Source organism: Ostrea edulis, chromosome 4 (assembly GCF_947568905.1).
Source record: "Ostrea edulis chromosome 4, xbOstEdul1.1, whole genome shotgun sequence".
NCBI classification, from domain to species: Eukaryota; Metazoa; Mollusca; class Bivalvia; order Ostreida; family Ostreidae; genus Ostrea; species Ostrea edulis.
In genome coordinates, this window is record NC_079167.1 from 34,569,599 (window position 1) to 34,585,265 (window position 15,667).

The 15,667-nt window shown below is 36.2% G+C and overlaps 1 protein-coding gene across 3 annotated transcripts in view; it reads right to left on the reverse strand.

Annotated features, from left to right (window-relative positions):
* The window catches only part of LOC125672277 (lipoxygenase homology domain-containing protein 1-like), a 91,923-nt gene that overhangs the window by 30,614 nt on the left and 45,642 nt on the right, over positions 1 to 15,667 (reverse strand). For all 3 annotated transcript variants that reach the window (XM_048908487.2, XM_048908485.2, XM_048908488.2), the window contains 21 exons: positions 14,854 to 15,017; positions 14,342 to 14,431; positions 14,033 to 14,162; positions 13,295 to 13,449; positions 13,006 to 13,163; positions 10,333 to 10,415; positions 8,916 to 9,085; positions 8,296 to 8,515; positions 7,069 to 7,223; positions 6,510 to 6,723; positions 5,411 to 5,464; positions 5,117 to 5,286; positions 4,374 to 4,460; positions 4,015 to 4,147; positions 3,064 to 3,282; positions 2,616 to 2,750; positions 2,010 to 2,230; positions 1,724 to 1,810; positions 1,485 to 1,617; positions 978 to 1,129; positions 495 to 747 (listed from right to left, as the gene is read on the reverse strand). In XM_048908487.2, the coding sequence (XP_048764444.2) occupies positions 495 to 747; positions 978 to 1,129; positions 1,485 to 1,617; positions 1,724 to 1,810; positions 2,010 to 2,230; positions 2,616 to 2,750; positions 3,064 to 3,282; positions 4,015 to 4,147; positions 4,374 to 4,460; positions 5,117 to 5,286; positions 5,411 to 5,464; positions 6,510 to 6,723; positions 7,069 to 7,223; positions 8,296 to 8,515; positions 8,916 to 9,085; positions 10,333 to 10,415; positions 13,006 to 13,163; positions 13,295 to 13,449; positions 14,033 to 14,162; positions 14,342 to 14,431; positions 14,854 to 15,017 (3,183 nt within the window). The remainder of the gene's footprint in view (positions 1 to 494; positions 748 to 977; positions 1,130 to 1,484; positions 1,618 to 1,723; positions 1,811 to 2,009; positions 2,231 to 2,615; positions 2,751 to 3,063; positions 3,283 to 4,014; positions 4,148 to 4,373; positions 4,461 to 5,116; positions 5,287 to 5,410; positions 5,465 to 6,509; positions 6,724 to 7,068; positions 7,224 to 8,295; positions 8,516 to 8,915; positions 9,086 to 10,332; positions 10,416 to 13,005; positions 13,164 to 13,294; positions 13,450 to 14,032; positions 14,163 to 14,341; positions 14,432 to 14,853; positions 15,018 to 15,667) is intronic.

Below are 15,667 nucleotides of genomic sequence, written 5' to 3' on the forward strand. Positions count from 1 at the left end.
GAATATTAAATCAAATCTTTAGAAACAAATAAACAATGTTGTTAAACATGTTTAAGCACCATTATTAGTTTCATTTATATCACAAGATTGTTTGGCTTTGATTAACATATTCTCAGGTGGACAACTGTCCTAAGAGCCATGATATATATAGTAAAATCTTTGATAGTCCCTGACACATTTCACAAATCTAATTTTTGTATGCAATATATGTGTATTAAAAGAAATCGAGCACTTTTAATACCTATTAACACATGCCTAGTTCTTTCATAAATAACACCATTCAAAAACAGTTCTGTAACAACTTAGTAAAAGTATGAAATCTCCACTTTACACTTAAATTTTGGCACAATCTGCTATTTGTTTGAACTAGAATGAACAGGGTCATTTTATGCCTATAATGTGAACCTAGTTCTTTGTCAGTAAAGTGTACCCACATGACCTCTGAATTACAATCTCCCCATGATGTGTAATGATTTCATAAAACCTGTACTTACTGGATTTGCCAGCAATAGGTGGACTGCTGACTGGCATCTGTCCCAGTGGCTTGAGATGTCTGACCAGTTGTCTGTCTTCACAGCCAGTGTCCAGCCACCGGTTACAGGGGAAGACCTTCAGCATGCTGGACAAAGTGGACTTCACCACTACTCGGTCACAGAACCAGCCCCGACCCCGGCCCTGTTCTTCGTGACTGATCACCATCTCCTTCAGCTTTCCAAGCTCCAGACCTCGAATCTTAAACTCGTCCACCTGGGGAAACAAAAACGACAGTAATACATTATCAATAGAATTCTTACAAGCAGTCTCTGCTGCCATTTTACTAACAATCTGCAGTCATCTCAATTTATCTGAAAGTTTAAATATGAGTGTGTACATATCTACAAATATCAAAAAAATTAGAAAAGTAGTAGGTCACTAATAATTAAAGATATCATAATATGGCAAACTAATTCAATGAATATCACATTTCTTGGACTCACCTGTCCCTGTTTAAATGGAGTTTGATTGGTAGATTTTGACAATAACCTTGATCCTGAACTTCCCCATTCACCAATCAGGTTACAGCATACATCTGCTGCGGTGTCAGCCAAGTCTTTGTTACCCGTAGAAACATACAAAGTGAACTCTTCCTCTACAACAAATAAAATTTGTATACTTTCAAGAATCATGTATATCATCAATCAATGAAAATAAATTAGCTTTTGTGAAACACCATGCGTCCAATCATAACAAAGTTCAACTGTTGTAAATTTGACCTGAATACATGACCTTGCCATTATTTCTCATTATCTGACCGTGACCTTTCAGTTCTAAAAGTATGAGATTATAATCATGGCTAAATTCCCAAAATTACAAACATACAGATTAAACAGCATGTCCCCAATCTTCAATTTCAAGTCCATGAAAATGAATATAAACCCACTGAACACTGTACAATGAACACTGTACAATGAACATTGTACAATGATAGATTGTGTACTGGTTACCTTGAAGTGGAGCTAGGTCAGGTCGAATGGCTGGAAGTTCAACCAATCCTGTTGGGTTTTCAGCTGTGCATTCTATCAATTTGTTGTGAGTAAACAAAAACTGCTCCTTTGAGTCAGCATCTCTCATCTTCATCTACATATAACCAAGAAAACACCGACTAGTAAAGGTTAATGTTTCTTACTGTTGTACGACATGACTGAAGGTTTACATGTAAATAAGTGGTGAAAAGAATGCTGACCTTATTAAGGAACCAGGAAGTTCCTGTAAAGTCACCTCCAAAATATAAATGAATCTTGAATATTGCACCAATGTCTCCAATGTCAATCTGCAATAACAAGTGTAAAGGTTCCTTAAAAATTTGGAGTCTTGCTTTGGAAAAATTACATATGTATAAAGGAATGAACAAAAAACTGATACTAAGGTACCATTAATTTCTTTAGAAAAGAGATTGTTGTTTAGTGATGTACCGGTACATGAAGCTCTGAGATTTTAATTTCATACTTACAAGAAAAGTTTGTACTTACATCTGAAATTATCAAAGCACCAGGTGTGAGTTTTTCCTTGCTGTTTATGTGATGTGGAGTGGAGTGACCTTTGACCCCATACACCACCAGGAAGACATCATCCTCCGTTCCATCTTTTCCACACTCCACTGAAATCTGCCAGCGACCCTTGGAGATGGGTGGAGAAATGTCCCCAAAGTATTTCTCTACAACCTTGCTGGGGACTTCACATGGCTGAACCGCTGTAAACAATGAACTGAACAGCTGTAAACAATGAACTGAACTGCTGTAAACAATTAATTGAACCACTGTAAACAATGAACAGCATGTAATGGAGATGTGGAGAAGAGCTACAGATCACACTGGGAGGTGAGCTAATGGCCTCCTCTGGACAGCCATTGTAGCGTATCTAAGCTGTCTGAATCTGATTCCCTCTCTTAGTACACCCAGTGTTTGATTGTACCTAAATTCTTTAAGTCAAGTTCTGATCATGACTCAAATATGCACCTTTATACAGTACAAAAGTTGTTATAACCATTGATTAAGACATAAATACCGGGCATACACAATGACAGATATTTCAAGTAATTCAACACATTAACGGACTACTATCGTTACTATAGTTACCTGCTGCTGGGAACTCCTTGGACACATTCCTGTCCCCACTCTTGGTGTCAAACACAGAATGGCAATTGAACACAGTCTGGGAAATTGCTGTGGGTTTCTCAAAGATCCTCACTCTCTCAACCAGCCAACTTACTCCTGTCAAAAGAACATTGTGTCACAGTCATACATCACTGGCATAATTCAGTTCAGACTTATACAAGTAAACCAATTCATCTGTTATTTCCCAATTACAAAAGTACTTTGGGCTTATTTCCATTACATATTCTTCTCTGTCAAATCACAGAAACATGAAATTATCATTCCTTTCTATAACTTTTAATTTGAAATCATGACTAAAAATGAAAGTAAAGAAAATCAAATTGGCCAGAGTTATGAATTCACAAAAATACCTCTTGAGATTTTATGTGCAGCTAGAGACTCTACTGAACACAGCGAGATAGTGCCCTACCTTGACTCTCAAACTGAAGCTTGATTTTGGTAAGCACACCAAGACTAATGGATTCTATAATGAAGGATGCCTCCTCCCCAGATTTCCACGGGGATTTCCCACTCAGCCTTCTCTCTCCAGTGTCGCCGTATTCTCCCTGGATGTTGATGCTGACCTGACCTTCACTGGCAGCAGGGTCAGAGGTCAAAGAGGTCTGCACCAGAATTACATACTGGCATACTGCAAATATAGACCAAGGTCAAAGGTTTATCAGGGTCGAAGGTTACTGAAGATAATCACATATGAAACATGATGTTACTGTGAAATCACAATGGATATGTATTACACTGGGATAAATCATAGTGAATTTCTTCCACAAATTGAAAACCTTTAGGACATAAGTGATGTTCCTCAATAATATATAAGTTTTCGTGATTCACTTTCTTTCTATATTGTTTCTACAAAAAAACTTGCATCATATTCCCTGGTCTGATTTAGAGTTGGCATATGATAGTGTCTGGATATGGCAAGTCAAATTGCTAAGTCAATGTGTATTACAGAAGGTTGTATATATGAAATGAAAACTATAACTAAGTTACTGAGAAGGAAAGAAAAACCTTTGGATCAACCTGGGATCGAACCCGGGACCCTCGTATTACTAGTTTGGTGATCTGACCACTGAGCTAACTAAGCCAATATAATAATGAAGACAGTATAGTAACAAATTTCAATATTAAATTTAAACCTATTTCCAAAATCATACAAAAATTCGAGATGAAAAATTAGTTTTAAAATGTCGGAAACGTTGTGGCATTAACAATATACGTCATCTCCATAATATTTCAGTGTTCAGAAACAGTAACTACATCTCTCAAATGACATCCATATGAATCTGTAAAATCTTGACAATCCAAAAATCCTAACAAAATTTAAATGATCACACAGAATGTCATATGTGGTTGTCATGGTTACCTGGGAGAGGCATGTCACCAGGGTGACTGATGGAAAACTCCCTGATGACTTGTCCGTCCTCTTCATCGACAGCGAACCAGCGGTTGACGAACACTTTGTGGTGTTCATCTGTATCCACATCAACCAGTTCAACCTACATCAAAAACCCACAGCTTTTGAAAATACTGAAGTAACAGGTAAAATCTGTGACTTATTGTAATAAAACTACCTGCCTGAGAATTAACTAAAATATTATGGATTTATCTCACAGGAGAACATTTTAAACTCATTGACAAAAATTTGATAGAATCCAGTTTTAAACTACCAGTTTATCTATATTTGTATTTTGATTATTATTGGACGCAGATCTAGGAACTGACCCAGTCCACATGCCAGGAGGGAGACTCATTCTTATTGTTGTGTTCAAGGCGGACTTTCAGTAGGTCTCCAATATCTCCGAAACTGACCTGTTCAAACAACAAAAACAAAATTAATACGGAGTGGACTATATCTAATTTCTTTAATATCTACTTGCTCAAACAATCCACAAAATTAATAGATAGGCCAATATTTTTGTCAGACTTACATTTCTTCCCTTGAAATAAAGGTCAATGCCTATACTTATAATGCTTAGCAGATGAGTCATAGATTTCCCTGTATGGGGCACTAATTTGTTAAAGATTAGCCCCCAGTCGAAACTGGTACCCATTTACAGCTCGGTGGACTAACACAATTTCTAATATACATAAAGTTCTTGTTCAAGGATACACAGCATTAAATATCAACACCGATATTCAAACAGGAAACTTTTTACAGTGACACCTGTTTAATCAGACACCTGTATAATCTGCTTTATTGTGAACTCTGACCCTTTATTCATTGCGAATTCTGTTTTTTCTACGAACTTTATACTAATATATTCCACAACTTGTCTAATCTGCCACAAAATTGGTCTCCCACTATATGTCAGATTAGACAGTTTTCACTGTAACTGCTGGTGAGTCTAACCCACAACAAAACACAGAGACAATCTTCAGTGTAGTTTATACACATTAAGGAAATATAACAAGTAAAATCAATTCAAGAACAGGTGGTCAAAATACACAGAGTAGCTGGTACTCACATTGAATTCTGATACAGCCCCTGGGCTGAATTCGCTCTGACTCTGTTGACCCGACCCTAGCGGCTGTTTTTGAGACTGTCCCTTTGTACCAAACCCAGTCAGGTACACCTGGGCACTAGTTCCTGAATCCTTTTCCTCACTGGTCATCACAGTCACTGACCATTTACCCTCTGTAAAGTCAAAACAGAAAACCATCATCAACTTGCCAACTGCAAAACATTAAAATGAATTCATTCATCTTTGGTACATTGCTTCATGCCTTTTTCATCCACTGTATAATAAAATACGCCTTACTTGATTTTTTCCTTAAATCCCTCTGTGGAGAACCTTTTGAGGGATCTCTTTTTTCTGAAATAAAAAAGTCTTTCAATCTAAAATCGTGTTTACATAAGTAATTATGACATTGATGGGTAGTTTGTAGTAGTCATTACAGATATTGTTACTAGTATGTTGTTGATGGGTAGTGTGTAGTAACCATTACAGATATTGTTACTAGTATGTTGTTGATGGGTAGTGTGTAGTAACCATTACAGATATTGTTACTAGTATGTTGTTGATGGGTAGTGTGTAGTAACCATTACAGATATTGTTACTAGTATATGTTGTTGATGGGTAGTGTGTAGTAATCATTACAAATATTGTTACTAGTATGTTGTTGAAGTCATGAAATATTTCAATCACGTGATCAGTGTCCTGCCTATCTCAAGCTGTAAGGCTGCCATTCTGTGAATTAAGAGTTTGAGACCAGCAGGATTTTTTTTCATTTTGGCCCCAAGTAACTGCGACTTTGACCAATAAATGCAATTTTCATTAAAAAAGGTAAATTTGTAAATGATATTACATACACTTTATTCTTCTCATCCATAACAATTTCCTTTCATTTTTATACCTCATTCAAAACCCTTAGCAGTCACTTTCTATTGATTGTAGGTTTTTACCTAGTAATGACAGTCACTTTCTATTGATTGTAGATACTTACCTAGTAACGACAGTCACTTTCTATTGATTGTAGATACTTACCTAGTAATGAGACAGTCACTTTCTATTGATTGTAGATACTTACCTAGTAATGAGACAGTCATTTTCTATTGATTGTAGATTAATACCTAGTAATGACAGTCACTTTCTATTGATTGTAGATACTTACCTAGTAACGACAGTCACTTTCTATTGATTGTAGATACTTACCTAGTAATGACAGTCACTTTCTATTGATTGTAGATACTTACCTAGTAATGACAGTCACTTTCTATTGATTGTAGATACTTACCTAGTAATGACAGTCACTTTCTATTGATTGTAGATACTTACCTAGTAATGACAGTCACTTTCCATTGACTGTAGATTATTACCTAGTAATGACAGTCACTTGCTATTGACTGTAGGTTCTTACCTAGTAATGGCAGAACCCTCCATGTTCTCTTGTCCCCTTCTCTCTCGTCCAGCCAGCATCTGCACGGAAACAAATACTGGACGTTAGGATGGGACTTTTCTGTGACCATTATGTCTTCGATGTAAACACCAGCACCATGACCCTTGCTGTCATGACCTATTTGTACTTTACTAAGTTCACCCAGGGAAACCGCCTCAAACACAAATTTGTCCACCTAGTCAATGAGAATGTTAACATAAATTCTGTGAAATCATATGTACACATACTTTAGTGATCTTTTTGTTGTGCTGGTTTGCTTTATAACTGATGTGTGACTAGTATATAAATATGTACTTGATAAATAAATGGGCCTTCCGGTTTGAAAATTGATTAATTTACTACTGTACTATGTGTACTATGTTTAATACTATTAGAATCAGTACACAGACTGTCTGGAAAAGGAATTTTATCGATCAAAATGCCTGCTATATCTCAAGACAAATGAATAGCGTGTAGAATGGACTGTGTATTTTTTGTAAAGCTATGTTGTAATGCATCTGCTAATGGTGGCTGATGTTACCTTCCCCCGCAGGAATTTGTCTCCCTCCTGGAAGGAGTGATACAGTTTCCGTCGCCCCGTGTCCCCCTGGTCTCCAAAGACAGTAACAAATAGGTCAGCATCTGTCTCTGCAGCCCAGTGGTTTCCAGTCATTACCTCCACCTCATACTGCCGAACTGAAAACAGACACCACGGAAATTACATACTGTCGAACTGAAAACAGACACCATGAAAATTACATACTCCTGAACTGGAAACAGACACCACGAATATTACATACTGCCCAAATGAAAACAGACACCACGGATATTACATACTGCCGAACTAAAAACAGACACCACGAAAATGACATACTGCTAAACAGAAAAAAAAGAAAGTATTGATCCACTGAAAACAGAAAAAAGTACCGATCCACTGAAAACTGACATCACACATTACAATCCCACATATACAGGTACAATCCCACATATACAGGTATAATCCCACATATACAGGTACAATCCCACGTATACAAGTACAATCCCACATATACAGGTACAATCCCACATATACAGGTACAATCTCACATATACAGGTACAATCTCACATATACAGGTACAATCCCACATATACAGGTACAATCTCACATATACAGGTACAATCCCACATATACAGGTACAATCCCACGTATACAGGTACAATCCCACATATACAGGTACAATCCCACATATACAGGTACAATCCCATATATACAGGTACAATCCCACATATACAGGTACAATCCCACGTATACAGGTACAATCCCACATATACAGGTACAATCTCACATATACAGGTACAATCCCACGTATACAGGCACAATCCCACATATACAGGTACAATCCCACATATACAGGTATAATCCCACATATACAGGTACAATCCCACGTATACAAGTACAATCCCACATATACAGGTACAATCCCACATATACAGGTACAATCTCACATATACAGGTACAATCTCACATATACAGGTACAATCCCACATATACAGGTACAATCTCACATATACAGGTACAATCCCACATATACAGGTACAATCCCACGTATACAGGTACAATCCCACATATACAGGTACAATCCCACATATACAGGTACAATCCCACATATACAGGTACAATCCCACGTATACAGGTACAATCCCACATATACAGGTACAATCCCACATATACAGGTACAATCCCACATATACAGGTACAATCCCACATTTATTATGTCTCACACTCACCTTCAGGAGGAGTTGTCTTTTCGTGGATGATTGGGAACTCTCTGGTGAGATCAAAGTCGTCCTTCTCCCTGGAGAGCCAGCGGTCACAACGGACAACAAATACCTCACTGGTGTCCAAGTCCTGAAGCTTGACCTCCTCCAGGTACCACGCCTTCCACTTAGGGTGGTCTTCTCGAGTAAACTGGATCTTGTAAAGGTTTCCAATCTCACCCACATTTATCTACAATGACATAATTCTTTTTAAATTCTTGTGGAATACCATCAATTCTTCAAAAGAATTTATCAAATCTTCCTATTAAATTGCCCCTTTTGGAGAGAGAAAGAGAGAGAGAGAGAGAGAGAGAGAGAGAGAGAGAGAGAGATGAGATCATACATATACTATATAAACATAGAACAAATGTCTCAATAAATACTGCAGAAACATTTATTTTTATGTGGCCAAATGTTCAAAGTTTGAGAGAAATAGGTACACTGTATGTTTGTGAAGACTTGCTATTTGTTATTGTAATTCAGTGTACCCTGTGTATGGAGGATTCAAATTTGTTTGCATATCCATACCACAAAAAACTAAACCCCTAAAATTTGAATTCAATCTCAACAGTATGATTAAAACTCTCTACCGTGAAGCTGTCAATGTTTCCTGGTTCAAACAGTTTGTCCCCGGGACTGGGGGCGGTCAGAGTGATGCTCTCACTCTTTCCATTGTCCCCGTACACTGTCAGGTCCACCTTACCCCTGCCAGCGGGGGAAGAATCTTCAGACGTTTTCACTGACAAACTGAACTCTCCTCCTTCAGAAAAAAAAAATGAAAAAAGAATTGCTTTCCTTCTTCATTGATGGATTTCTTATTAACAAAAAAAAAAACCCCACTAACAGTACTGAAATGTGGAACATCCCTACAATGTATATTGTACAGTGAAACATGTTTATAATGAACACAAATACAGCAAATCAATAGATATTACAAAGGGTTTTTGCATCCCTAGCAATATTCTATATATTTCAACCTTGACTTGTCTCCATATTTGGTAATAGTTTCCATATGTGAACGATGGTAAAGGGAAATAATCCAACAAAGACAAATTCAAAACTTATAAAATGAATTTTGATATACAATAACAACTAAATATAGCCATCTACCATTTAGTGAGGTCTGAGAATAACAACTAAATATAGCCATCTACCATTTAGTGAGGTCTGACAATAACAACTAAATATAGCCTTCTACCATTTAGTGAGGTCTGAGAATAACAACTAAATATAGCCTTCTACCATTTAGTGAGGTCTGAGAATAACATCTAAATATAGCCTTCTACCATTTAGTGAGGTCTGAGAATAACAACTAAATATAGTATTCTACCATTTAGTGAGAGCTGACAATAACATCTAAATATAGCTTTCTACCATTAGTCAGGTCTGATAATAACAACTAAATATAGCCTTCTACCATTTAGTGAGAGCTGACTATAACATCAAATATAGCTTTCTACCATTAGTCAGGTCTGAGAATAACATCTAAATATAGCTTTCTATCATTTAGTGAGGTCTGATAATAACAACTAAATATAGTATTCTACCATTTAGTGAGAGCTGACAATAACATCTAAATATAGCCTTCTACCATTTAGTGAGGTCTGACAATAACAACTAAATATAGCCTTCTACCATTAGTGAGGTCTGATAATAACAACTAAATATAGCTTTCTACCATTTCGTGAGGTGGGACAATAACAACTAAATATAGCTTTCTATCATTTAGTGAGGTCTGACAATAACAACTAAATATAGCTTTCTACCATTTAGTGAGGTCTGATAATAACAACTAAATATAGCCTTCTACCATTAGTGAGAGCTGACAATAACATCTAAATATAGCTTTCTACCATTTCGTGAGGTGGGACAATAACAACTAAATATAGCTTTCTATCATTTAGTGAGGTCTGACAATAACAACTAAATATAGCTTTCTACCATTTAGTGAGCTCTGACAATAACATCTAAATATAGCCTTCTACCATTTAGTGAGGTCTGACTTACTGGATTTGGTGGCTTTCTCTGTGAACCAGCCAGGTGACAATTCAACTTCACATTTACCATCACCCTCTGTCTCCGACAGCCATCTACAACAGAAACATTGACAATTCATAATGCAGGGGACTAAATCACACTATCTATATCTAAATTATACAGAGGACTCAAATTACACAATCCATATCTATAATACAGAGTACTCAAATTACACTATCCATATCTATAATACAGGGTACTCAAATTACACTATCCATATCTATAATACAGAGGACCAAATTACACTTTCCATATCGAAAATACAGGGTACTCAAATTACACTATCCATATCTATAATACAGAGTACTCAAATTACACTATCCATATCTAAAATACAGGGAACTCAAATTACACTATCCATACACAGAAGACTCAAATTACACTATCCATATCGAAAATACAGGGTACTCAAATTACACTATCCATATCTATAATACAGAGTACTCAAATCACACTATCCATATCGAAAATACAGGGTACTCAAATTACACTATCCATATCTATAATACAGAGTACTCAAATTACACTATCCATATTGAAAATACAGGGTACTCAAATTACACTATCCATATCTATATTATAGGGTACTCAAATTACACTATCCATATCTAAATACATGGAACTCAAATTACACTATCCATATCTATAATACAGGGTACTCAAATTACACTATCCATACCTATAACATAGGGAACTCAAATTACACTGTCCATATTTCTCAAATTACACCATCCATATTTATAACACAGGGGACTCAAATTACCTAAGTACATTATCCATATTCTATGACACAGTGAACTGTTAAATGCTACACTGGTTTTATATGAACATGCCTGTATATAGGACATGCTACACTGGCTTTATATGAACATACCTGTATATACAGTCAACTCTCGATAAACCGCCACCTTTTGTTCTTATGAAATTATGGCATTATAACGAATTTGGCGATGAATTGAATTACTGCCATCTTGAAGAAATAGAGTTACTGTTCTTTTATATATAAGAGTTATCTTTCCTCTATTTACAATACTTACGTAAGTGAGCGATCGGGTAACATTCGGTAAATCAATACTGTCTCGTCTATGTTATAAATCTTTCAAATCATAATTTTTCATTACTTCTATTGCCTGTTTCCGGCCATCAATGATCAAACTCACATAAATTCCGGCATTTTCACCGCTTATAATTCTGGAAGAAATTACATGACGTTGTTTGAAACGAGTTAGCCACCCTTCAGAATAATTGAAATTGGACATTCCTAGCTCTGCACAATACTGTTTTCCCTTTTCAATTATCATATCCCCGGTAACAGGAATGTTTTTTGTCCTGACTTGCGTAAACCACATAAACAACGCCTTTTCTAAGTCAGTATTAAGTCCACTGCGGTGCCGTTTCCTGGCAGACGGGCAAGAATTCCATCCTTTGCTGCTAAGATGTCGCCCACAGAAAAATAATTTGCAATATCCTGATGAGTACATTTTGGATGATGTCATTGGTACATAATGATTTGCTTTTTCTCATCAAAATTTAACAGGACCCTCTTTCGTGGCGAAGCCATAGCTAAATTGAAATGTGTTTCTATGATGTATAAACAACTTGACTACAGTTCATCTCGAGTAATTTTCTTGTTTATTCAATACAGCAATTATTGGGATCCTTCTGTCCAGGTGATCCAGAGATCGATAATGACCAATTTACTGCTTCACTGACCACGTGCACCCATGGCGGTTTATCGAGATAATTAACACATTGAAATAGACTTTTGTAATGAAAACACTGTGGCAAATGGCGATAGCGAATTTGGCGGTTTAACGAGAGTTTTAAGTAACAGGAAAAATGTTCCTAGAAAAATACGGCGTTATAACGAAAATGGCGGTGAATTGAGTGGCGATAATTCTCGAGTTACCTGTAGGACATACTACACTGGTTTTATATGAACATACCTGTATATAGGACATGCTACACTGGTTTTATATAAACATACCTGTATATAGGACATGCTACACTGGTTTAATATGAACATACCTGTATATAGGACATGCTACACTGATTTTATATGAACATACCTGTATATAGGACATACTACACTGGTTTTATATGAACATACCTGTATATAGGACATGCTACACTGGTTTAATATGAACATACCTGTATATAGGACATGCTACACTGGTTTAATATGAACATACCTGTATATAGGACATGCTACACTGGTTTTATATGAACATATCTGTATACAGGACATGCTACACTGGTTTAATATGAACATACCTGTATATAGGACATGCTACACTGATTTTATATGAACATACCTGTATATAGGACATGATACACTGGTTTTATATGAACATACCTGTATCTAGGACATGCTACACTGGTTTTATATGAACATACCTGTATATAGGATATGCTACACTGGCTTTATATGAACATACCTGTATATAGGACATGCTACACTGGTTTTATATAAACATACCTGTATATAGGACATGCTACACTGGTTTTATATGAACATACCTGTATATAGGACATACTACACTGGTTTTATATGAACATGCCTGTATATAGGACATGCTACACTGGTTTTATATGAACATACCTGTATATAGGACATACTACACTGGTTTTATATGAACATACCTCCCACAGTTAAACCTGTAGTCCTTGTCTGGCTTGTCGTCAGCACGAATAATGACCTTGTCCAGAAACCAAGTGGGGTCAGAGCCTTTCTTGTCATGACCAATAACTATGCGGTCCACCTCATCAAGGGAAACAGCCTCCAACTCAAACACATCATGCTGAAATAAACAAGGGAATTCAGTATGGAAGCCTTGCAGATTCAGTTTTATGACTATCATGGAGTTAATATTCATAGATTGATTATGAAATCGTAATTTCATTAAAATTTTCAAGATTGAATTATACTGACTGCCCCCTTTTGGAATGGATCGTTGGATGTTTTGGACTTGAAAAGTTTGCGTTTGCCTGTATCACCGCGTGTTCCATAGATACAGATGAAGACACCAGCAGTGGTGCAGGACGTCTCCTCAGACCCAGTGTAAACCTCCACTGTATATGTCACCACTGTAAAAGACAAAGTCCATCATCCAAATCCCTCATATACTCGACAGATAACAAATTCCACTCTCATGAAGGAAATATCTGCTCAGAGCCATCACAGCACTTTTTGTACAGGGACCGAGTCCTATTTTTTTTATTGCTTGTGAAAATTGAGTTTACTGACTTTTCCATCCAATTTTAGTTTAAAACATAATAACAAAACAACCATTTTTACATTTCTTGACTCTGTTTATCGATTTCCCCCCACCAGTCTACATTGTACAATACAGTTTCAATTTTTAAATGCAATTTGGGAAGTTTTGCTAAAAATCGGGAAATGGGTAGAAAAATTTTCATTGGGAATGGGTGCTACATTCGAGCTAACTTTGAGGGAGTGATGGCCCTACTGCCACATTTAGAAGCAGGGTTCTTGAAAATATAGTAATTTCCTTTAGCAGGCTGATGGTGGATATGTAGAAATGAGACTCTCCCAAGCAAATTGTCATTAGGTCTTACAGTGATTGGAAGGCCTGGGATGATTTCATACCACTTATTGTATTTGAACCTGTTTGTTAGCCATATAAATCTCTGTGAATATTGATCATGCCTGGTAAAATTTTTCCAATTTGGGAAATTGCGAACTCTCTCCAGACATCACCATCGTCATGGGAACGTGACAACCACCTGTTGACCTCAATATCAAACTCATCTCCATTAGAGCAGTCTTGGAGCTTCAGCTGTATCAGAGATAAAGAGACAATGTACGTCAGTTCAAGTATCAATGTGAAAGGAGCACTGATAAAGAGACAACGTACGTCAGTTCAAGTATCAATGTGAAAGGAGCACTGATATTAGAGTTTGTATATCAATATAAAATTTATATGAAAATCTCTAAAACTGTATCTATATGTCTGACCTTTTCCAGATACCATCCACTCCCAGGGTAAGCCTCATTCTGACCAATGCGAATTTTGTATACCTCACCAGCACCACTACCAAATGACATCTAGAATACAGGGGGATCGACACATGTAATATGATAATTACCTACTGATATTTAATAATATCCACAGCTCAAAAACAATTGTAAAATAATATTGAAGGGGCTCAGTGGTTACAGAGCCTTTTCTTTGTGACCTGGAGGTTGTGGGTTCAAGCCATGCTTGTGTCTTGGTCATGTCAAACATATGATGTAATAACAGGAAGTGATTGCTCCTTCCAAACCCTCTGGATTTAGAAGCGAGTCAGTCCCAGGTCTTTTGGATGAGACCTTTATATAACAAGATCCTGTGTCACGGCAGGTGTTGGCATGATAATAACCCTATTTTTCATTCTTTGTCCAATATGCAATGTCACTTTATATCAAAAGATATCAAAATCTATTTTTAATTCATTCATTTTTGATGTGGGAAAACTTTGGATCCACACCTTGATGATGTCTGTTGTTCCTGCTCTGAAGAAGCCATCCTTCCCATTTCCCAGCTTCAGTGGCCCTGCACTCCCATTGGTGCCGTAAGCATACAGGAATACCATATTACTAGTTGCCATGGATTCATCCTTGCCAGTGGTGATCCATATCTTCCAGTCTCCTTCTAAATGAGAAATTTATACATTACCTTTAGTTGTTTATATCACATTTAGTTTTTTATATCACACATTACCTTTAGTTGTTTATATCACATATCATCTTTAGTTGTTTATATCACACATTACCTTTAGTTGTTTACATCACATATCATCTTTAGTTGTTTATATCACACATTACCTTTAGTTGTTTACATCACATATCACCTATAGTTGTTTATATCACACATTACCTTTAGTTGTTTATATCACATTTAGTTTTTTATATCACACATTACCTTTAGTTGTTTATATCACATATCACCTATAGTTGTTTATATCACACATTACCTTTAGTTGTTTATATCACATATCATGTTTAGCTGTTTATATCACACATTACCTTTAGTTGTTTATATCACATATCATGTTTAATTGTTTATATCACATATCATGTTTAGCTGTTTATATCACACATTACCTTTAGTTGTTTATATCACATATCATGTTTAATTGTATATATCACATATCCCCTTTAGTTGTTTATATCACACATTATTTGTTTACAATATATATGTATATTACCTTTGTTTGTTTACAGTACACATAATCTTAGTTTATAACCATTGTTTATTTATATTTTCACATTACCTGTGTATGCTTACATTTACACATTACC